Source organism: Dama dama, chromosome 3, assembly GCF_033118175.1.
Source record: "Dama dama isolate Ldn47 chromosome 3, ASM3311817v1, whole genome shotgun sequence".
NCBI classification, from domain to species: domain Eukaryota; kingdom Metazoa; phylum Chordata; class Mammalia; order Artiodactyla; family Cervidae; genus Dama; species Dama dama.
Window position 1 is genome coordinate 44,281,809 of NC_083683.1, and position 23,891 is coordinate 44,305,699.

At 54.1% G+C, this 23,891-nt stretch overlaps 2 protein-coding genes across 4 annotated transcripts in view; both read right to left on the reverse strand.

Annotated features, from left to right (window-relative positions):
- Positions 1–448: 448 nt before the first annotated feature.
- On the reverse strand, positions 449–8,261 carry TAMALIN (trafficking regulator and scaffold protein tamalin). Of its 2 annotated transcripts, none has more exons than XM_061127510.1 (8): positions 7,910–8,261; positions 5,771–5,820; positions 4,114–4,168; positions 3,906–4,008; positions 2,727–2,820; positions 2,562–2,628; positions 2,129–2,195; positions 449–1,669 (listed from the first exon to the last, which is right to left on the reverse strand). In XM_061127510.1, exons 1-8 carry the CDS (start codon positions 8,159–8,161, stop codon positions 1,164–1,166), a joined length of 1,194 nt encoding a protein of 397 aa, XP_060983493.1. In that variant the 5' UTR covers positions 8,162–8,261; the 3' UTR covers positions 449–1,163. The 2 variants fall into 2 exon arrangements, with proteins under 2 accessions (XP_060983493.1, XP_060983501.1); XM_061127518.1 differs by lacking the exon at positions 7,910–8,261 and adding an exon at positions 7,295–7,884.
- Positions 8,262–16,252: 7,991 nt separating this feature from the next.
- ACVR1B (activin A receptor type 1B) overlaps positions 16,253–23,891 on the reverse strand; it is a 34,798-nt gene continuing 27,159 nt past the window's right edge. For both annotated transcript variants that reach the window (XM_061127487.1, XM_061127496.1), the window contains exons 7-9: positions 23,500–23,624; positions 20,737–20,867; positions 16,253–19,364 (exon numbers count right to left, since the gene is read on the reverse strand). In XM_061127487.1, coding sequence (XP_060983470.1) covers positions 19,239–19,364; positions 20,737–20,867; positions 23,500–23,624 — 382 coding nt within the window. In that variant the 3' untranslated portion in view covers positions 16,253–19,238. The remainder of the gene's footprint in view (positions 19,365–20,736; positions 20,868–23,499; positions 23,625–23,891) is intronic.

Sequence of the window (23,891 nt, forward strand, 5' to 3'; positions counted from 1 at the left end):
ATCTTATTCTGGGAGTGATGGGACACCTTTGAGGAGTTCTAGAACGAGTGACCAGTGATTTGGCTTGTCACAGGTTGGCTGGATGATGGCTAGGGACTCCTATGCAGGAGGCCCCAGATTGCTAGGAGAGAGAGCGGCCAAACAGTTGTTTACCCAAGGCTAGGTTTAGAGGAACCTCGACCCCACCTGTTGTGGTATTTGGGGAAGGGGCAGTTCCAGATGCATTAAACAAGAGGCCCAAGTTCTGAAGCAGTGTGGGGCCTCTAGTTCAGGCCCATACATGTAAGTCAGAATCCCCCAGTCTGTTTCCCTGGCTGCAGGCTCCAAGCAAATAAGATGTAAAATATAGTGTGTGTGTGTCTGTGTGTGTGTTGAGGGGCGGAGTGGTGGAGTCAGAGCTTGCCGGAGCCCAATCCTCCCCCTCAGGCAGTCACCACACTGACACAGATGCAAAAAACCGTCCATTTTATACAGTTTGTGGTTCAGAAGCAACAATATGCAAAACGGTGGAACAGTCTGTACTGCCCTCACCCCACCCGGATGTGCCCATTCCTATCTCCCAAGGCAGAGGACCCAGGACCCCTGCCCAGGAGGACCCCACTTAGTTACAGGCCCCTAGGGGGGCCAAGCCCTTAGGGGTCAAGGCTGAGAGGGAGGGAGACCAGCACCTTGGGCCCCCTCAGGCGCCCACTGGATAACTGGAACTGTGTCTGTGTGGGGTGGGCAGGGGAACGACCGGGCGGAGGCCATTTATCCGCAAGGCCAAGGGTGGGGAGCAAGTAAAGCTGAGGAGAGGGCTTCGTGGGACAGGGTCCCCCCACCTGAAGGAGGAGTTTTCCTGGATACCCCACAAGGCACTACTGACCCAGATGTAGGACGGCACGTCCCATTTTGGGCCCCAGAACTTCTCCCAACCCCGAACTCTCCAGTTCGCCTGTGCCCACCTCCCAGTGTAGTTTGGGGGAGGACGAGTGAAGAGGCCTGGGGCTGGGGTTCACCACGCTGCAGAAACTAGCCAGGACCAGCTGGGGTTGCCAAGGACCCTTCCCCGCTGCTCTGGGCTCTTGGGGTCCCCTTGGCGGCCGAGCGACCGCCCCCGCCCCCTTTTTGCACTGGCTGGAAAGAATAAATAAATAAATACGTTCCCCCGCCCACCACCGCCCCTACAGCTGGCTCTCCTCCTCCTCCAGGGAGCGATTGAGTCCGGGGATGAACTTGAGCAGCCGCCGGCGGAAGCTGCGGTACTTGGTTTTGCGCAGGCCGGGGCCGCGCAGGGCCTGCTCGCGGGCCTCAGTCCAGAGCGCGGCGCTGCCGCCGCCGCCGCCACCGCCGCCGCCCGCGGGGCCCGCGCACCGCACACTGGCGCTGCGGCTCAGCATCGCCCGGGACCCCGGGGCCGGAGCGTCGGCCGCGCCCGATCCCGGCAGGCGCGCGAGGGGCGGTGGCGGCGGCGGCGGGGGCGCAGGCGTCTCAGCGCCCCCGAAGAAGCACGTGTGGTAGACTGCATCGTCCGAATCGCCCCCGGTCCGCCGCGCTCCCCCGCGGGAGCTTCCCGGGGCGGCCAGCAGAGGCCCAAAGGGCAGCGAGCCCGGGAGCAGGCCCGCGCCGTACAGGCAGGAGCGCACCGACTCCAGCGTGTCATAGATGCTCGGGTCCTTCACCACGAGACCTGGGGGCAGAAGACACGGGGGGCGGGGGGGGGGGGGGGCGTCAGAAGGCACGGATAGGGGGCCTTCGCTCCTTCCTGTTGACCATCAGTGTGGCCCTTGGGCAAGCTAAAACTTTGAACCCTACTTCCCCGGTCTGTAAAACACGAATTATACACTCAGATCCTCATGAGGGTCGCTTATGACACAAGAGTCACGAAAGGGGCCTGAAACACGCTCTTGGAGCCTTGGTGTTCCCATCTGTAAGATGGAGATGGTTCTGTGTAGTAGTTTCCTTCAGGGCACTATTGTGAGAATGAAAATATGTGGGCCCCCAGCTCAGGGCAGCATTGCACCCAGAGCAGTAGTTCGGCAAACCTTTCTTCACCTGAAGGGGGAAGTAACCCACTAGTTTTGGGGGAAGCAGGTATGGGGGTATAGGTAGGGGCCCAAGTGGCCCTTCACACCACTCATCTACTCACCATGCACCAGCCGCTGCTCCTGCACCATTAGGGACCTGTATTCTCCCCACTTCTCATATAGGGTTTGCTGCAAGAGACACACCCACCTCACTGTCAGGAGTCAGCAAGAACCTAACCAGAGGTGGCTACAGACTGAGGGATCGGGGAGTACACAGAAGAAAGCTGAAGGTTAAAAGGAGGTTCAGGCAGATAAACGACCCCCCAAAAAGAGTGGGAGGACTTCTCTGGTGGTTCAGTGATTAAGGCTCTGTGTTCCCAGAGAGGGAACTAAGCCTCCCATGCCATAACTAAAGATCCTGTGTGCCACAATGAATATCCCACATGCCACAACTAAGACCCAGCACAACCAAAAACCAAAAAACCAGCGGGGCCTGCAGGGGCAGGGGTTTGGGAAGAGGAGCCTGGCGCCTGGATGGTTTCCAGGCTGCTTTACCTTCAGGTACTGCAGACGAGCCTCCAGTTCCGCCTTCCTGATTGATGTCCCGTACAGAGTTTCCAGTCTGAGAAGACAGGGGAATCAAAAGATGAGTGGGCCCCCAGGGTGGGGAAGAAAGGCTGGGCTCAGGAATCCCCTAGGGACCACAGCATCTGGATGTACCTGAGAACGTTGCCAGATGCCTTAATGATGTTGACAATTTCCCGATGTCGGATGCCTTCCACGTTCAGGCCGTTGACGCTGGCGATGGTATCCCCTGCCAGGCAGAGAGGGGATCAGCATTTGCTCCACTGGGCATGCGGAAGAATTCCAGCCCCCTACCTTCACCACAAACCCCAGAGAACTCTCCTGAGCTCCCCACCTCCACTCATGGTTCTGGGGCAATCTTGTCCAGACCTGGCACCCTAGCATAGGGGCCAGGGCCCTCAAACACCTACATCTGCATCTCACTCTTAGGAAGCTCTGTCCCCAAAGGCTGAGCCCTATCAGCAAGCCTGGGCTTCCCCCAGAGCTGGTTATTTTGGTCCAGCCCACAGGCTGTCACCAGTGAGACCCAGCTGAGACAGGAAGGCAGGAGGGTGAGGAGCACCACACCGGGAACTAACACTGGCCTCCAAGCTTGAGGCTTCAACCTCTGACACCCTAGGCTGCTGCAGAGCCTCCTGACCTCCAGCAGAGCAGACCACCCTCTCTTAGGACCCACTGCCCAGTTGGAAAAGGAAGTGTGGACCCCTGTGGTGGCTACCATGGGGATGTGAAACTACCTTGCAAAGTTGCAGTATACCACTTAGCTACCAGAGGCTGCTGGTGAATGGGCAACGAGATGAGGGCTTCAGGAAGAAAACAGTGATAGGATTGGGTAGGAGGGGTGGGGGTCAGTTCGTGCAGTCTCAGGCTGCCCCTTCCTGGGACTTGGGGCTCTAGATTTGACCGGTCCCAAAGGTCTCCTACTGGCAGCACCATGTCCTTGTTAGAGGAAGTATCACGGGTACCCCAGTATTGGGCCAGGTTGGGAACAAGATGGACTTGCTCTCTCCCCGATTCCTGCCCATGCTGGGTTGCCAGATCGCCAGGAGGAGCCAGAATAGCCGTGGCACCATCTGCCGTTTACCAGGCAGGCCCTGGCTTTGTGCCCGGGAAAGCCCCTCACCACACTGATGTGAGGACATGTTACTGCCCCCAGTGTACAGATGGGAATATTCAAGATCATACAGTAAATGGAAAATTTGCCTTGATCCAACTCATTCTTCTTTCTGGCCTTCTCAAAATAGGAGGAGGAAGGGGAACTGATTGGATTTCTTGCCCCCTCTGCTTGCCCCGTGTCCTGGGCTCAGGCCCCACCTGGTGTGAGCCCCGCCAGCTGGGCAGGGCTGGACTCATGAACCCGGCAGACAAAGGTCACCATCTCCACACGCTGCTCCTCTCGGTGGTGAAGGCCGTAAGTCTGTAACAGGCAAGGGGACCCTCAGCCCAGGGGTGGGGCAGGATCCAGCCGTCCCTCAGACCGGCCTCCCAACCCTTCCCTCCCTCTGCACCCAGCTTCTCCCACCTGGATCTCAAAGCCAAAGGTCTGGTTCTCCTCCTTCTCCAAAGTCAGCACTTTCCTGCAGGAGACACAGGGGCCATCTCATCAAGTCTGTCAGGATTAAAGAGGAGCCTGGTGGGCCCATAATGTGGCCCTCTGCTGATGCCAGAGTCTGCTCTGGAACATCCAGGCAGGGCTCACTGTCTCCAATGACAAGCCACACTCATCCCAGGCTGTCGGGATGGCTTTCCCCATACTGAAATCAGCTTCATCAAGCCACACAAAATCAATCCCCTCTGGTGGGGGACACACGGCAATGGCTAGCCCCCAGAGCCAGTTGAACTAGCTGAGTTTTTCGGCCACACTCCCAGCTTCCTAGTGAGCCCCAGAATACTACTGACTGACTAGCTGAGGCCCCCAATTCGGTCGGCCCCTAATTCGGCCCCAGACAGCCTGGAGCGCTGTCTGCTCCAGAGCCCTGGGGAGAGGGCTGGCCCCACCCCCAGAGGCCAGTCACGAGGCTCAGCCAGGACCCCAGCGGCTCCTCCCAGCTGTGGTGAGGCCAGCCCACCAGATGTGAGAGCTGGGGGGAGGGGAGCCTCGAGGCCGCCCCTTCCCGCACTGAAGGCCTGCCCACTGGACACAATGGTTTGGAGCAGCTCCAGATCCTCGCCTGCTGGGGGAGCCCAGAGTTTCCTCTGCCCACTCCCACCCCCTTCCTTCCCGCCCCGCCAGAAGCCGAGTTGAAGCAGCCTCCAAAGTCCTCTTCAAGTCTCTCGGCCTCAGCAAGGCCCTGGAGACCCAGGCCTCTCGGTGCCCAGCCTGACCCACATACCCCCACAAATGCTGATCGGCAACTCCTACCCCAGCGCGAGCTCCTCCCTGCTTTGAAAGCAGGCCTTTCCCCCTCTGTGTGTATCCGGGCCGGGGTGGGGGTGGGGGGCAGGGTGACTGTGTCTATTCCAGTGCTGTCTGCTTTTCTAAAAGGGTTGGCAAAGTTTTTCTGCAAAGGGTCAGACGGTAAATATTTCAGCCTTTCGAGACCTGAATTATTTGACAGCCTCTGTCCTATATTGTTCTTTGTCTTTATTTTTACAACCCTCTAGAAATATCAAAACAACTCTCAGCTCAAGGCCAATCTGGCCAGCAGGCCATAGTCTGCTGATCCATTTTAGAAACCAGGCTCACATCAGGATGGGACACAGGCGCAGTAGGGCTAGTCCTTCTGCCCTCACCTCAGGCCCTTCCTTAGAGGCCACCACCGATGGGACCAGCAGAGCACTGAGGTTTTGGGTGCAGGGCCAGACAGTCGAGCAGCTGGATGCAGCTTGCCATGGTTTGGGCCTTCAGGGTTTGCTGGGCTGGGAAGGCCCAGGGGAGCCCCCCAAACTTCTCCTGCTTCCCCGCTCCCAGATCCAGATTTCTCCAGGGAGGGGTGACTGGCAGGGACTGGGGGTGGTTTAAGGAGCACCTGATGACTCAAAAGTCCCTCCCTCCTTCCTCCGCCACCCTCTTCACACAGCCCACACCCCCACCTGCCCCTCATGCCTGGTGAGGGCACCGTGCTGAAAGGGTGGGAGCGTGACTCCCCCTGGGTGGGCTGTGATGCTGCGTCATGCTGCCCCCTCCCCAGCACCGCATCCTTTGGACCAGGGCAGAGGCGGGGGGAATGGTGACTCACCGCTGCTGCTCAGGGCTCTGGCTGAGGTTCTTCCAGCGGAATCCTGAGCCCTGGGTGGGAAAGAGAGTCAGGAAGAAGCAGGTGAGAGGGAGGTGTCCTGGAGCAGATGCTGAGAGCCCTCCTTTTGGGGGTTCCTCTCCTGGGCTCAAGTCCTAGACCCAGCATCTCACTTCCTATTGCCTATCTGTCCTGTTCCAGCTCCATACCTGCTCTGGTGCCGGGGTAACTAACCCTGCAGAGTGCCACCACCAGTATCACTCCACAGCTTTCTCCCTAAGCTTTATCCCCACAACTGGGACCTTGGGAACACAACAATCTCCTGGGCTCCAGATGCATGAACCTCTAAGTCCTGTCCTGGTTCCTAGTCTGGAGGGGGTGGGAGTTTTCATGACTCTAGGTAGAATAGCCTCTGCCCCCAGGGTGCATGTCTGCAGGGGCCCAGCACCCTAGACCCCAAATGGTGAAGCAGGGGCTCTTCCTATTCAGATATTATTCAGAGAAGGGCAGGGGCCCCTGGGCTTGCCTATCAAGACATTTCAGAGCCCCAAGGCCAGTCAGATCTCTCCTAATTTCTCAGTCACAAAGAGTGGCTTGCAGGAGCTGGGGTCAGGGGCCCTGGTCTAGAAGGCTGGAATCTCAGCTTGATCATGGAAAGGCGAGGGATAGAGGGGCCAAGCCCCCTCCCTCAAACTATGGAGTCCAGCTGCAGGTGGCCAGCTGTGCCCAGCTCCACCTGGGCCTCTCAGCATTGTGACACATGTTGTTGCTTTCTGGGACAAAACAAAAACTTAGATCTCAGACTTGTTCCAGTCTCACTACACTCAAGGAGAGAGAGGGGGAGGTTTTGTTATCATTGTTGTTTGGTTGGTTTCGTTTGGATTTTGGTGTGAGGGATGACAGAGCTGAGGGAACCCTACCTCTTTTGGGTCCTTGAGAAACTAAAGCAGTGTCTTTCCCTCCCTTAATGACTGATGCTTGGAAGAAGCCCCATTCCAGACCAGCCCTTGTCCCGTGTGCCGCAAACAACCCAGGAGCTTCCTGGTCAGTGCACTGGTTAACCCTCCCCCCAGGCTACCCCGAGGCCAGGAAGAGAAGTAAGCCCTCCTTCTCTAGAACCTTACAGACGGGCCTCAAGGGTGGGGACAGTTCCCAAACGGGCCAGGGAGGAAGGACTGGGCAGCATAGAGAGACCCCTTTGTCTTTCCACCCGATTTTCATAAAATGCAAATTCTCAACAAGCTGTTCATTGTGTTGGGGGGGGGGGGGGGAGCCAGGGGCCAGAGGAAGAGGAGGGGGGCTGAGCTGGGAAAGGCCACCAGTCCCCTCTCCTTAACCTGAGTCTTGAGTTTTCTTTCTGAGCGCTCGGGTCTCCCTCGGGCCAGAGGAAAAGCCCGGCGGAGGGGGAGACTCCGAGGGCGGGCGCGGCCCGCATCCTTCCTGCCCAGCGGGCGCCCTGCGACCCCTCCCACCGCGTCCGGTCGCGGCGGACGCCCAGGGAGCCGTGGCCTCGCGGGGGCCCCGCACCTCAGAGGCAGGGCGAGGCGGCTGAGCCCAGGAATGCGGCGACCCCTCTGAAGGGTGAGCTCTCAGAGTCGGCGGCGCCGCAGACACTTCCTCGGCGAGAGTCCCACCCCGGGCCCGCCGGCTCTCAACTTGACCGGACCAGCGGCCGGACCCCAGCTCGAGGCCTCTTGCTCCCACGGGAGAAGCCCGAGCGGGGGGATCCTGGGGACCTCAGTACTCCTGGGCGCGGGGAGGCGGGGCCGGGGTGGGGTGCCGATGGCCAGTTGGGGCGAGGGGACAGGGACTCGGGGAAGCAGCAGGAAGGAGAGCAGCGAGACCGGGCGGCGTCGCGTGGGGAGTGGAGAGCCGCCCAGCTCGCGAGCGGCGTGGAGTCGGGGAGGGGGTAGTTTGCGCCTTCTGAGCAGAGGGTCGAGGGGACCCAGCAGGATCCGAACGTGTCCGTGGGGGTCAGAGGGCGGGGGAGGAACTGGGGGACTCGGGGACCCCAGGAGCATGGTGTGGGTGGGGATCGGCAGGCGTCCATGGGGACCGTGGCGGGTAGCTCTGGTCTTGAGAAAGGGACACCACAGGGTACCGGGGGCCGAGGGGGTCCGCGGGAGTTGGGGAGGTACGCACCTTTCGACGGGGCAGGGTGCCCCCGGACACCGCGAGCGCGCGATACAGCTCGGCGGGGTGGTAGTCCTCCAGTGCTGCGTACAGCTCGTCCCCGGGGGTCCCAGGGCTGGCGGCTGCAGCAGGGGGACCCGAGGCTGGGGTCGGGGTCGGAGCGGCGGGAGCGGTTTCCGAGTCAGGAGCCCGAGCGGCGGGGTCTCGGGCGGCCGCCGCCTCCTCTTTCTGCTGCAGCTTCCTGAGTCGGCGAAGGGTCATGGCTCCGGCGCCCCTCTCTGGCGGCGCTTTCTCCGCGCGGCGTGGCTGGCGGTGGCTCTAGGATGCCAGCCTAGAGGGTGGTGGGTCGCCTCCCTTTATAGGCTCGGGGAGCGGGGCGGGCTGGTGGGGCGGGCGGGGAGCTGCGGGCAGGGAGCGGCCTCGCCTCCTGCGCGTTTGGCTCCGCCCCAGGGGCGGAGCCCACTGCTCCGGAGCCCCGCCCACAGCTCCTGAGGCTTGCCTAGACCGGGGAAACTCTTGGGGACCTCGAGCGCCCGTAGGGAAAAAAGCTAGCCGCGGAAAGGAGCGGGGAGGGGGTGGGGGCGGGCCAGGGCATCCTGGGGCGGAGTATGGGTCTCTGTGATACCTGAGGGACGGGGAGCCTGTGAAAGGGCTTGTGCACGAGGTTTGAAAAGTTAGGGATGGATGTCTTCAGAGATTCGAGGAGTCTGGCGGTGGAGTGACAGTAAGGAGTCTTTAGAAGGAGGTTTGGAGGCCCAGAGTAAGATTTGAGGAGACCCAGGGGGCTGCAGAAGACTTTAGGCTAGGAGAAGGAGGCAGGGGGAGGGGTGAGGTCTCTGGTGGGAGGAAAAAGATGGCCCTGAAGTAGCTGTGTAGAAGCCACTAGGGGGTGAAAGGGTCCAGGGTTTCTTCTTTACATAGCTCCCGAAACAGTGAAAAGAGCTGCCTCTCCTTCCCAGGTCAAGGGAAAAGGGAAGAGACGGAAACCCAGAAAGTAGTAGACTTAATTCTGGCCCGTCAGCCTCACCTCCTTATATTGGAGATCAGGTAACCTTTCTCCAGCAGACAGATGCTCACTGTAGGGCTGACTCATAGCAGGGCATATGGTGCGCTGAGAGGGTGCTCAGGATTCGGGGTTGGTGCTCAACCATACTCTGACCCTTCTTGGGGACCACCTCCCCCCCACCCTCGGCTGTGTTGTCTGTGGCTGCCAGCCTATGGGAGAGGTGGGAATGACCCAGCCGAAGTCTCTGTCGTCAGTGGTACCTGAATAAGAAGTGAGAGGAGGAAGTGGTAGGTCAGGCCTGGCGTCTGAAGAGTGGCCAGCCACCACAGGGCGTCAGCACCGCAAGCTGAGGGCTCCACATCCCGACGTCTGCCGCTAAACAGAAGCCAGGAATGCACTGTCCTCATCTGTCCCCTCCTCCAGTGTTCCCAAATCTGTGTTATGCTTTATATTAATAGCTGACATTTATGAAGCATTTACCATGTGCTGTGCACACTGTTCTGTGTATTACATCCATGAATGAACTTGTTTGGTCTTCATAACAACCCTATGAAATAGATACCATTATCATCTCTTACGGAGAAGGAAACTGAGGCCCAGAGAGGTCAAGTAACTTGCTCTAGGCCACTCTGTGACAGAGCTGATTCAAACCTGGGCAGCCTGCAGAGCCTGAAATCTACCCACTGTGTGATGCAGTCTTCTGCTGTTCTTCATTCACCTTAGGTTGAAGCCCTGCTCCGGGCCAGGTCACAGAGGCTCTTGGTCAGTGGGGAGTGATGCACGCACCAGTGCTGTGTTAGATGCATGGTATGTGGAGCACAGAGGGGCTAGTGACCCAGCAACCTGGGAAGGTTAGGAAAGGCTTTCTGTCTCCTGTGTCTCTCCGTCCATGGGTCTGTCTCCATCTTCTTGCTTCCTAGTCTCCTGACTCTGTCTGTCTCCCCCAACCCCAGGCCTCTGGGGCCCCAGCCCCTGTAGGAGGTGTGGGTGGGAAGGAGTGCTTCTCCACCCCGCAGTGATTACACAAGTCCAGATGGCAGGATGCTTGTTGGGTGGGGGGGCAGGGGTGGATTGGGGACGGCCAGGAGCCAAGTACCAGCTCCCTTAGAGCCTTCCTCTGCCTCCTCCCACCTTCCCCCTTGGCACCACCAAGTGGCCATCAGCTGAGGGGCCAAGGGGGCGTTGGTGGGGAAACATGGGGCTCTATTGTGAAGCAGTAGCACAGATGGACCCCTGGACCGTCTGCTGCCTGCTCCTGACAGACAGCATCTGTGGTGGGGGTGGGGATGGGGAGGCGAGCGAAGGCAGGAGAGGCAGTGGTTTCTATTCTCCTCACTCCTCGCCTATCCCTGAAGGCACTCTCAAAAGGGCGTCTTATAAGTGCTTCTGTACTACCACCCCACCTATCCCACAGTGGTACCTAAGGGACGCCTCCTTGCCTAAAACCTGGGGGAGCAGATGCCATGGGTGTCACAGCATTGGTGTCTGCAAGCCCTGTTGAGACAGTCCTTCTTCAGACTGACGTGGAGACAGAGCCTTCCCGTCAGCATCCAGGCCAGTCTGCCTCTCCGCCTCCAAGCGAGAGAACAGCACCAGAGAAGTGAAACTCAAGTTTCTGCCTCTTGCCAGGCAGTGTGCTCTGGAGAATCCCAGAGTAAAGGTGGCCCCAGGAGACGCAATTTCTGTCACCTTCCTCGCATGATTTCCTCAAATCCTAGTTCAGAACCGAAAAGGGCCTTGTGGTCCAGAGTGGACACCAGGTGAACCAAGCCCTCATTCAATGGAGGCAGCAAACTGAAGCGGGGAGGGAAAGATGGTGGCAGAACAAGCATTAGAACCCACAAGAGCCCAGTCTCCCTGACTCTGGAGACTATTTAATTCAGTGGTTGGTAGCTCCCCCTGAGAGCTCAGAGATCCATGCCTGCTTCCTCCTCCCAATATTCCCAGTTCCTCCAGGGAGGCAATGGGGAGCCCAGGATGCCATACGGTGGGGTAGTGGTGCCCTCTGCTGGCCATGAATCTCTTGGAAAATCTTCAAATCAATCTGGGAAGGGCTGTCCGGCATGCGCTAGAGCCCCATTTTAAGGACCCCCCACCCAGAGCTCCTCTTCCACCTGAGAAGTACTGTGTTCAGCTGAGACACCAAGCTCTGCTTTGGTCACCAAGTTCTGGAGTTTCACACCTGTTAGGAAGCTGTGTTTGTGATCTAAGCCTGGCTGCAGGTGACATTCCTCAGGGAGAGGGCAGACAGCCAGTGGGCTTCCTCTGTGCAGGAAGCTGCACGCGCCAGACAGTACACCGGGCCCGCAAAACTTTGCCTTTTCCAACCCTCCACTTCCTCCTGAGCCTGAGTCTCTAGTGTAGCATCTGCTCCCCTCATCCCATCTTCGGCAGCTCCTTAAGGCTGGGGATGGGGGTGGGGGACATGCTACACTCTGCAGCCTCATACTAGGATACCTCCCCACTCCACCCTCCTCCCCAAGGAAGCCTCCTGGTAAAAGCAAAGCCCTGTTGCTCTGGCTCCACAGACATCTGCACTCAATCTGTACCTTATTCCTGAGCAAGTGCCAGGCTTTCAGAAGAATTTCCCAGGCTTTGCATCCTTTTGTTCCAGCTGTCCTGGCTCCTAGCTCTCAGGGTGCACAGGGCTTGGTCTGTGGAGGGGGGCACAGACACGGGGGCTTGGCTGATGGACGAGGCCTAGGTGAGATTCCTTCTTTGAGACAAGCCCTTTCCCAGACACCTAACCATCAACAGTCCCTTGAGTACTATCCTCATCCACCTGCTCAAGCTCTCGGATGCCATCAGGAGATCCAGGCACTCAGGGCAAGAGCTGCAGAAGCCCAGGCCCCTCTGGTGTCTGAGTTGATGTCAGAGTTCTCCCATGGTCATTTCATCCCAGGACTGGGGTGTTGCCACTGCTTCTGAGTGGGAGGTGGGAGGGCGAGGGCTTGGAACTCAGCTGGCTGTCTGGGAAGGAATGGGGCTGGGCCCCGGGTGCAGGCCGCTAAGGGAGGCCTGGGCAGCTGGTGGGCAGCTGACTGGGCAGGGAGCGGTTGTTTTCTTTAATGGCTCCTATTTCCCAACTGTTTCCACAGGCTAGTGTCTGTGTGTGGCACTGGGGTCCAGGGAAGCCCAGCAGCAGAGGCGGGGGATGGGGGTGGGGGGCGTCTGGGAACTGGAGCAAGGCGGACATGGCAGTTTGTTTGTGTTGGATACAGCGGCCTCTGAGTCTGATCCCAGTCAGAGGTCAGGGACTATCTTGCCTCCTTAGGTAGGATGGCAAGATATTAGTATCTCAGGCGTGGACAGGTTAGACTGGCAGAGGGGAGACAGGGTCAGCTCTCTAGTTTTCCTTACAGCATCCACTTAGCACTTTTAGGACAGAGGGCATGTATTATTTTATCCCGCCTCATTTCAGACAGGTACAGATAGCTAGGAAAGAAAATGACACCTTTCAGGGCCCCGGACTCCCCACATCTCCTCCCTCCTAGCAAACCCAGCTGCTCTGGTGGTCCACCCCTGGCTCCTTCTCCCAGGGACAGCACTGTACACGAAGCTAAGATTCTCCTGTAGACTCCGAACTGAAGCTGGCTCCTCCTCACTGTCCACATCTGACCGTGCTCCCAGCCTGAGCGTCCTACCCACTGCCTCTCCCTGTCCTCCAGCGTTTCCTGCTCTACCACTCCGGTAATTGCCTTCTCAAGTCAGCATCATGTTCTTCCGCAAACACAAGATGACATGACTCTGCTGCTCAGAACCCACCGAGGGCTTGTTCCTACATGCGGAACGACAAAGAGGTGTTCACTTATGGGACAACTCCACATAAACATGCTACTGAGAATTTGGAGACCCTGTCGGGACTCAAGAGGGAAAGTGATGGAGATTAGCAGCCTGAGGTGGCTGTCACAGGGAGGTGGTAGCATTGGTGACCCTCGGGATGCAGTCCTGACTTCTCAGCAGCTCTAAGAGATTTCCTCTGTGCACCCTGGCTCCCTTGCTCTAGGATATTGAACATTTATGGTTCTTCTTCTTTTTTTTTTAATTAATTACTTTTGGCTGTGCTGGGTCTTCCTTGCTGTGCCTGGGCTTGCTCTATTTGCAGGCAGCAGGGGTTACTCTTCCTTGAGGTGTGTGGGCTTCTCATTGTAGTAGCTTCTCTTGGTGGTTTTGTTGCAGAGCACAGGTGCTAGAGCATGGGTTCAGTAGTTGTGGCACGTAGGCTTAGTTGCCCCATGGCATGTGGAATCTTCTTGGACTAGGGATCAAACCTGTGTCCCCTGGACTGGCAGGTGGACTGTTAACCACTGGACCACCAGGGAGGTCCCACCTTTAGTTCTTGAATGGTGACACTCTTTTTGACCAAATCTCCCGTCCCCAGTCAGTAGGCCAATGCCGAACCCAAAATAGATGAGACATCACCTCTCTTGACCCCATCTTCCTGTGTTCCCAGAGTATTACATGTCTGCCCTTATCATAGCACTTAACTCGCTCCATTGTAATTACCTATTAACTAATCCATTCTATCTGGTGGGGAGCCCCTGGAGGACTGGCTTTCCCTAGGCACCTCACCTGTGCTTCCATGACGCGTTACACATGGCTGTGTAGCAGGACTTGCTAAAACCTGCCCTCCTGTTCTCTGTACAGATTCTCTCCATCTCGAAGGGCAGGGGCCACAGATTGTTCGTCCTTCTGTTCTGCCTACTGCTTTACACACTAAGGTTGTTGAACAAATACTTCTTACTTAATAATAATGAATTTAGAGCCCAGTCCATCCTGTTGTTCCTTAAACTTTCCTATCCCATTGTCCTCCATCCTTGACCTCCAAGGACCATTCCCAGGTGGATCCAGAGCTATCTGCCATATTCCTTAAATCTGATCCTGTCTGGCCATGGGATGCCCAACTCCTCTTGGGGTGTGGTGCCAGGGGTTTGGTCAAAGACAAGTCCGGATGTTACTGTGAAGTTATGTTTTAGGTGTGATTAACATTTAAATCAACAGACTTGCAATAAAGCAGGTAACCCTCCATAGGGTGGATGGGCTTTACCTAATCAGTTGAAGGGCTTAAAAGATTGCCGTCCCTTGAGGAAGAAAAAATTTTGCCTCCAGACTGTCTTCTTTCCTGCTTCTCTAGCCTCTCTCTCTGCTCTGCAGATTTCAGATTTGCCAGCCGCACAGTTGTGTGAATCAATTCTTTTAAATATCTATCCATCCAGGCTATTAGTTTCATTTCTCTGGTGAACCCTAATAAACCATTCCTGTCTTGACCCAAAGCTTTCCCCAGGCCTTCATAACATGTCCCTCACATGTTCCTGTGTGTCTCTTAAACTTTTGCTATTCTACCCCTCATTCTGTTTTGGTTGTATTTAGCAAGATCCAGACTGTAGATCAGAAGATATGGTCTGGTGGGAGGACGGCAGGGACAGAAATTTTAAATGTGGGCAACAAAACCCCCACATTCAAACGAATTCAGGTCTCCTGTGTCATGGGCCTTACAAAGGTGAAATGTTAGTAACCTTCAAGGGCACATGAAGAGGTCCCAGTGTGGTTGCCTTCTGATTTTCAAAATGATGGAAGTTGAACCTGCAGTTCTTAGCCTAGTGGATTTGGGGTCCATAGTTGGCAAGATGACTCACTACTGATTAGCTTTTGAACTGGGATGAGGTCCACTATAACCCACTTCACCTTTCCTTTCGACAAACACAAGAATACCTTGCTACATCTGCTAGGTGCTTGTGCCTTTGCTGTTATTTTGTCCATTAAAGAATTCTGGCCAGGATGCAAGGACAACTTAATTAGTGGCTGATTTGGGTTACTGGGATGTATGCCAGACTTAAAAGCCAACTTCTAGAGGAAAGTTGCTTGATTTTCTCCAGTCCAACAATCTCAGATGACAGGACAATATAAAACTCTGGGTAACAAATCAGAATTTTAAAATATTGACAGGCTGGAGCCATTGGCAGGTTCTGTGGTAAAATTTAATGGGGTAAACACATAACATCCTGTACTTGAGTTCAAAAATACCAATTTCTCACATACAGGATGGAGGAGGGGGGCTGGATTTTACTCAACCCGCGACATGCAGTGCAGTCCTGGGATGTGACCTGAAGGTGTCAAACAGTCTGGGATTCTCAGCCTAGTCTGTGCTGTCAGTCAATGTCCGGGTGGACTGCTACGTGCCCTCCGTGGCCCCAGGCTCCAGCCAGGTTCTTGGGAAGCAGCCAGCGTGGGGGAAGGACATGGCGTCATGGAGGCAGGATGTGCCGAGGCTGAGGGGCTGCAGTCTCTGGCCAGACACTGGACCCAAGGTCTTTTCCACCCTTGTGAGCTACATACGTGGGCAATTTGTCTTCTCTAACCATCAGTTTCCTAATCCACAGAGGATAATAATGGCCACCTCATGTTGTTTTGAGGATGAAAGCAGTTCATGTACGTAAGGCCAATTTTGGCACACTGCCCAGCACACAGTAACTTTTAAGTAAGTATTTGCTAATATTAATGGTAGAAGCTCTAAGCTTTGCAAGATTCATGAAAACATAACAGCTGCCTTCAAGTATTTTAAGGGACCTTAAATGGAAGAGTGAATTAGTGCTCTGAACCATCTGTGGAGAGAACTCACAGGGAGGCTGCCCAGTTCTATGCAAAGAAGAGCTGTCTGCTGAGCAGATGGCCAGCAGGTGGGGGCTGTGGTCCTGAGTGTCACGGCATGAGGCTATGGCCACTTGGCGGGGATGCTGTGGGGGAGTCAAGCACGTGATGGGTGGTAGACCTCTGGAGTCCCGTCTAAACTTGAGATCCTATTCTAGACTTTGTCTCTTGGGTTCCTCGGCCTAGAGATTTTTAAAGACATTCACAGCCACCCACACACTGAAAATCCCAGAGTAACCACTGTACACTCCCATATCAAAGTCCCCTAACCCATCCCCAAATTCACATTTCTACTCCAAGTCAGGAGTGGGGAAGCGAAAACTGAGGAGGGTCTAGGCTGCTGTGGAGACTAGGTGGCTTGTGACTTACCAGGATCAAGACCCTCTTTTATATAAAGAGAAAACTGCCAAAAGACAAATACGGACAAAGCCCAAGAGAAGGTGCTGAGTTTGTCCTCCCTTCCCTCTCCAGGCCAGGCCCTCCTTCTATGAAATGCAGAGAAACAGCCTCAGGAAGACCCTCCCGATGTTCCAATCAGGTTCTCTTCTGACGTGAGCTGCTGTAGCAGATGTTCATGTACATCATGCCCTGGCAAGTGGGAGGGGAAAGATACTACCTGAGAGCATCTGCCCAACTCCCCTGACAAAGGCCGGGCAGCCAGGTGGTCCACAGATGTCAAACAGACAGCACCAGAGAGGCTCTGTGAATAAAACTTTAATAATGTACAGCAGAAATTGGACAGGCTCATTCTTATATTAAAACAAAAGATTTCCTATATTACAACTTATTTACATTTGCATACTGAAGAGGTAAAGTGTCTAAGTGGCTATTTTACAGTCCATTCTAATAAAATGTACAAAAACAAACAGAAGTACCGAGAATGCCGTTCAGGGGCCTTGATGGCGACATTAAGAACGGGCTTGGACTTGGTCTGTGAATCCAAAATCCAGAGGTGCAGGTAGCCCTATGGATCAGGGTTAGCCTCAGGGAGCCAAAACCACAGCTTTAGTTTCTCCCCAACTCTCTAACTCCTAACTCCTGGGTTAAGAGTGGCGGCAGTGGGGCTGGGAGCTTCCCCCCAGAACTGCTGAGTCTTCCCCGGAGGTGGAGGAGTGTGTGGTGAGGACAGCTGGGCCACCTGGGCAGTGGGCTAGTGGCTTGGGAGTCCCTGGGTCGAGGAGTGTCGGCAGATCCCAGAGGCTGGTTGAGGCAGGGAGTGAGGAGTCTGAGTTCCATCAGCTCCCATAACCCGCCAAGCTCTGCCGGAGGGCAGACAAGAAGGGGGAAGCGCGTCAGCAGGGGTAGGGAAAGAAGATCCCCCTAATGACACAATTGGTATTTAAGGGAAATTAATCAGTAGCCAGTAAATTGGCCCAAAGGGTAAGGGGAAGATCTCCTTTAACGCAAGGAAAGAAGCACTACACCGGGAAAATAAATAGGAAGGCCAGGGCACTGGGGAGATGGATGGAAGTGGGGGGAGGGCTCCCCCCTCCTCCACAAGCTTTGGCAGAGAATCGCTGGGCTAGAGGCAGGGATGGGCTGAGGCTGCACACACACTGTGCCTCCCCTGGGGGGCAGGAAGGGGGCTCTGGATGAACGCAGTGATGGGGGTTTCACTGCCCACCACTGGCCTCTTTGGTGGGGGGCAGGGGGGCATCCTCGCCTCCTTAGTGGTCTTGTATAAGAGCAATTGCTCCAGGCTCAAAAGGCTCAGAACCAACTATGAAAACTTCTGGTCTCAAGATAGGCACCCCCTGACTTGAGTCAGTCCCATTGTCAGCGCTCCAAGAGCAGGACCCAAGCCTATCTTTGTTCACAGCTGTATTTCCCAGCACCCAGCATGGTGCCTGACACCCAGCTGGCACTCAGCGAGTGTCCGCTGAGTGAGTGCCTGGAGGAGAAGGTGCAACCTGTGGGCGACGCACAAAAAGCTAGAGCCCCAGTGCAAAACCCACTTTGGGTGGGACTGGGCAGGGAGGCAGGACGCCAGCGAGACCAACCCCCAGGGCAGAGGAACTCTTGCAGGTGAGGTTGGGGGGGAGCAGGCTCAGGTACAAGGAGAGATATTTCCAGTGTGATTGAGCTGTGTGCGTCTGATTGAAGCATTTTTTTGTGTGTGGTTGTTTTTATAGGGATTTCCTTAAAAACAAATGGATTGAGAGGTAATTATCATATAGAGATGGTTTTCCTTTTATAAAAACTCAACAGTATTTAAAAAAAGTTAAAATCCAGACCCTCCCAATAAAATTAAAAAAAAAAAAAAAGAAAAGAAAACCAAACCACTCCAGTTAAGTTATGGCTTCAAAGTTATTATATACCTAAGATATGCTGACCGAACCACCACCCACAACCGTGCTTCTAGACGTCGTTAAATACTACACTCAGGTTAAATAACAGGTTCAGCTCAGGCTGTTCCCTTTAGTAAAGCCCCTGAAGTGGATGCAAGTCTCACATCTTCCCTCCACCATGATCGGATAACCCAGTAAAAGACCCATGCAGATGCCTCCCTCCCCCCCAGCCTCCCTCCCCAGTCCTCATCCCTGCTTCCCTTCCCCGCCCTAAACCCACCACCACCGAAAATACACACTGCTGTCTCCAGAATCTGGGATATGAAAGACAGATGTGACATTCCAGTCTGAGTCTCCCCAGGTCTGGGCTGCAAATTCCTCGGCCCCTCCTTGACGCTGCTGAGGATGATGCCCTTAGGCTGGCTCATTTCCCACGGTGGCCGCTGACCACAACACCCCAGGTTTCCGCCGAGATTCTTGCCCTGCCCATCCCACCCTCCTCCCTCACATTTGGACCCAAAAGCCTCGCCTGCCACGGACAACTGAGCCAGCTTTGGTTCCACAGTCTGAAGTGGAGAAGGAGGGCCAGGCGACACAGGGGCAGGCGGAATAGCCTGCTGGGGGGTGGGGTACCACTGTGGAGTGGGGGTTCTGGAAGGAGGGGTGGGGAGGGAGACCACTGGGAGGGGCACCAGGGAAACTAGACGCTGCTCACTACTGAACAGAGGCACCAGCACGCAGAGACGGCATGACGACCACAGCCCCGACCTGTACATGCACAAAAAGCTCAAGCAGGTAAGTGCGCACCTACAGACACACACGTATACACACACACGTGTAAGGGCGTGGCACAGACCAGGCACAACAGGGGACGCACCTCGGCACATGCACACACGGCTGGACAGACAGGCACCAGCAGTCCCTCCAGGGGTCCTCGCAGGCGGAGAGGAGCCGGAGACCTGGAGCTGCCAGGAGGGGCCATCCTTCTGGTTCCCGGGGCCGCTCGCTGCACTGGGGTTGGTCCCGGGGTAAAGCCCTCAGTGCTGCTTAGCACGGGGCCACACTCAGCTCCTCCCGGGCCGCGTGTCGCCACACCAGGCTCCTCGCTGGGGGCACCGAGCTCTGTGGGACATCCCACGACAGCCGGTCCGGGTCGCGGCATTGAGTTCTCCATGCCATTTGCTCTCAGAGGTTCCATGCCACTAGGAGGTAAATATCAAAGGTGTCTGTGTCTCAAACCCATCGTGGGAGTGAGCGAGTCTCCCGGGCTCTGTCCCTCTGTGGGCCAAGCTCCTGGCCACAGAGGGCTGGGCAGAAACGAGAGGTAGGCCTCCATTTGATGCTCGACGCGGCCGCTCGGCTGTAGGTCCCGCGGCCTGGCGGCTGTGGGGGGCGGCTAGATCTTCACGTCCTCCTGCACACTGAGCTGGGACAGGGTCTTCTTGATGCGCAGCGCGGTCAGGCGGGCTGCGCCGTTGGCGTACCAGCACTCCCGCATCATCTTCCCCATCACCCGCAGCGCCTGCACAGAAACGGGGTCACTGGAGCCTGCCCCGCTGCTGCCTGCCCGATCCCCCACCTGCCCTCCTTCTGACCCCGGGGAAATGCCCGCGAGCCCACTCCCCCGGGGCTCGCCAGTCCTTAAGCGACAGCCTGTGGAGGGGCCTTCTCTGCAAGCATGGTCCGCCATTCCCCCAAGTCCAGGTGAACTTGAGAGCAAGACCTGCCACAGCCTGTGATCTGAAAACCACTTCTGGAAGGTCCAAGTAGCCACGCTTATGACTGTTTACTGATGGCTTTCTCAAAGCAGCAGGTGAACCAGGCCCAGCAGGGACAACCCCCGCAGGCGCACGCACGCAGCGGTGACCCCACGTTCACCCGCAGAGACACAGTGGAGGAGGAAGGGGAGGAGGCAGCGGTTTGCAGCCAGGGCCTGGATGACACAGGCGGCCACGGCGGACAGGCGCGGGGTGGATCTGGGGGGGTCACCGGTGGAGGCTACAGAGCTCCCTGACTGCTGACCCAGGCCAGTGTTCTCGATTCCTTCAGCAGTGGGACCTGTATTCCCAAGCAGAGTCCCGACCCACGAAGAGCCCTGACTGAAGACGGAGTGTGGGGGGCAGCTAGAGACTGGCTCTCTGCTTCCCTCACCCTCTGAAGTAAACAGGCCCTGAGGTTCCGAGGAATATTGTGGAAAATGCTGCTCTGTCAGGCAAAGAGGAGGCGCCACCGAAATGTGCACTCTGTTCCTCAACGCAGAGCTGCCCTCTAGTGGTGACACGCCTTAACGCAGAGCCACCAGTGAAAAGGGGCCCCAGGACCACCAGCTAAGCAAATCCTGCACCCCCAAAGACTCGAGCACCCCCCAACTCCAGGTTTATTAGGAATCTAGATCATAAATTTGTCCTCGCGTCTATTATTTCCACCGAATGTCGTCCCCTTCCCACTGCATCCACCATTAACCCCAAATCCAAACCCTCCGCACCCTCCTTGCTTCTGAGTTTTCAGAAAGCCACCTCCCTCAGACCTGTTTTCTCACTGAGTCCACCTCTCACTTGCTGACCCCTTGTGGATGCTGCTTCTGAACTCTCCCATAGAGCTCAGCTCACCCACTATGGCTCCAAAGCCATTTTTCTAGTTGGACAGGTCTAACAGCCCACTCAGATTTTGTTTTGTCTCTGATCTGTGTCTTGGGAACAAGCCTTTCTTCTTCTAAGTTCCAAAGGGGATCCTAAGTGTCTAAGACAATGACTTAGTATGTAACAGTATGTAACAGAAACATAATAACTATTATTACACAGGTAGTAGCCCTGGGGTTCCCATTTTTGGGAAACCCTTCTTTAAGGTAGAGAAATTGGGCAGATGGAAGGGCACAGGAGACGGGCGCTTCCTACCTCATAACTCTGCCACCAGTTGGGGATGTTCGGACGGAGCTTCTGGTCACATACAACCTTCCGCATCTCCTCAATGGAAGGGTCAGAGGGCACTAGGTCATAATATGGCAGCTGATATTCTTCATGGACTCCTAGGAGAAAAAAAAATATCCACCAGAATTACCAAAAGAAGGAAGGGATTACTCAAAAGCCAGTGACAATACTCATGTCATGATCAGTAAATCCGGCCCACCACTAAGAGGAACCAGGGCTCCTTGGACAGCCTGGTCAACGCTAGGTATGGGACAAGATATACACGGGATTAGCCAGGAACAAATTTTCCATAACAAAAAGCAAGGAAACTACCAAAGACTATAAGGTTATGTCAAAAAGTACCACCTTGAAAAGCTCCCAACTGGCCAAAGATGAGAATATTTAAGCAATAGTAAGACTTATAACATCAATGGAAACAAATATTTTAGATCATCAGTTCATGATGACACTAAGAAGAAACAAACCAAAACTTCAGTCACCTTTGTAGGATGATGAAGAATAAACTCATTATTTTGAAAAATGGTAAATAAATGGAAAGAATCAAGTGTTTTTCCCACCTTTCCTTTTCAAATTAAACATCTTTGTAACCAAAGAGACAATAAGAGGACATTTTTCTTTAACTAAAAATCTAGCTAATATGAGAAGTTTGACAGAACTGGAATGCTGGCACTTTTCAACCTCTGATAAATCTGGATTTGGACAATGATCAACGATGGCTGTTATCACAAAAAGAGAGATAACCACCATTATATGTGCCTTTAACGGAAGGATTTTGGGGGGAAAATGATTCTAGTCTTTAGATGTAATTCCCATAGGAAATTCACAGAAACAGTAGAATGTGTAAACTCCATAAAGAAGCAATCAGGAAAATCTACATAGGAAAATCTTACAGGACAAAGGACCTGGATTCTCCAACTTTAAAAACTGCAGAAGGAAAAAAAATGGAGTGGTCAGCTGTACATCATAAGAGACTTAAGAGGTATATCAATCAACTGCAGTGGATGGATATTCACCAAGCTGTTTTTAAAAAAATTAGGAGACAACGGAGGAAATCTCAACACTAACTAATGTTAACTGATATTAAGAACTACTGGGACTTCCCCTGTGGTCCAGTGGTTAAGAATCTGTCCTCCTGGTGGGGGAACTAAGATCCCAGATGCCTCGAAGTAACTAAGTCCTTGAGCCACAATTAGAGAGGCTGAGCCCTGGAAGGAAAGATCCCACAGGACACAACGAGGACTCTGGGTGCTGCAACTAAGACCTGACGCAGCCCAACTAATTAACTAACTGAGAGAAAAATAGCCAGTAAACCCACCAAAGCAGCTAAAAAATTTATAAAAAAGAATTACTGTTGATTTTTACAGTGTGATAACAGTACTATATTTTTGAAGTCTTTTACCTTCTACAGCTACAAATGGAAATATTTTCCATAATAAAAAGTTATTAGTATTTTAAAAAATCAAATGTAACTTTCTCATGCCTTTTTTCCAGAAAAATTCTACTGCCCTGAGCTGATGGGACAGATTTTTTAAATGGAGTCTGACTTGGTAATTAGCTAAGATGCAGTTAGCTTCAACTCTGGCCTCAGTCCGCCAAGGTCTGAATCCTAGTTTATTAGCAGTGTGACTCTGGACAAATTACCTAACCTGTGACTCATATTCTTCATCTGCAAAATGGTGACAATTAACAGTACCCACTTCATAGGTTTGCAGTAAAGATTAAGTGAGTTTATACATAGCAAGTGGTGAATAAATCTTAGTACTATTATTACACACTTAGCCCCAATTTCTGGATGGTATGGAGAAAGAAAAATTTAACTTGTTCAGTTTAAAATCTGTGTGGCTAGATATATCTTGATCTCTTTTATTTGTATATCATAATCAAAATTTAAGATGTACAATACCTAGATGCCTCCCTATGACTCGGACCTTACCAAACGTATCACAGAAGGAAAAAGGTAGTACAACACAGAAATGGGCTCTGCTGGAACACCCACCAGTTGTTTTTTATTAATTTAATTCACTTCCACTGATCTGGACTCTCTTACATCAAAGATAAATGGCTGAGGGCAGGGTTCTAGCGGCTCTTGAACTTGATCACATGACAGAATACTTGGACGTCACTGTAAAATTCTAACGTACTAAGCTGATGATAAAAAGTGTTTTCTGCCAAATCCGGTACTGCTTTTCACTGGGTTCTGACATGGTTGAGCAGTTGCAAATGCCAAAGATTTAAGAAAATGTTACAGAAGAAAAAATTCACTGTGAGAAAATTCTATGTGTTAGTAAGCTTTCTGCTACGAATTGAGAAATCACCATTATCAATAAAACCCCACGTTCCCCAGGCAGGTGGCTTGAGAACCAGTGTGTCAGAATACCCTGGCTTCAGTGTGAAGGAGACCCCCTGCATTAGTCCTGTGCTATTCCTGTCCAGGGCTTTCCCAACCTCAACAGACCACTAAAGACAGTGTGTTTAAAAAAAAAAAAAAAAGCCAAATGAGCCTCTGGAATGGTCACCACAACATAAAACAAGAGTAAACACACTCTTAGCAACTGCTGCTCCCAGGTCCCCTCCCTTGGCTAGGATGAGAATCCTACGTGTGACGCGTGCTGGCATGAGGCATCTGACAAGCTGTGAAAAGAAAGGAGGCTGCAGTCAAAACCCAGGCTCTCAGGTGGCCTGGCACTCTGGACGGGGAGGTAGGAGCAGGGAAGGCAGGAAGAAAGGTACCTCCAGAGTTGCATCTTCGGGCAATCTCCCAGTACACAAGACCGAGGGCATAGATATCAGCACACTTAAAGGAGTCGAAGTGCTTCATGTTGATGGTTTCATCGAGTACTTCAGGGGCCATGTATCTGCAATGGCAAAGGAAATGTGGTCATGCATGGAAAACAGTGACTTCTCTCCTGACTCAAAACACTGGTTTCAAGGGTCCCCTGAATGTGGGACAGCCATCACCAAAGACTGTCCCTTGGGGAGGAGGAAGTGATGGATTCTTCTTATTGCAAACTCCCATGTTTTGCATTCATTCATTCCTTTTTTAAATTTTCTGCCAAGCCACACGGCATGTGGGATCTTAGTTCCCGGATCAGGGATTAAACCTGTGCCACCTGCAATGAAGG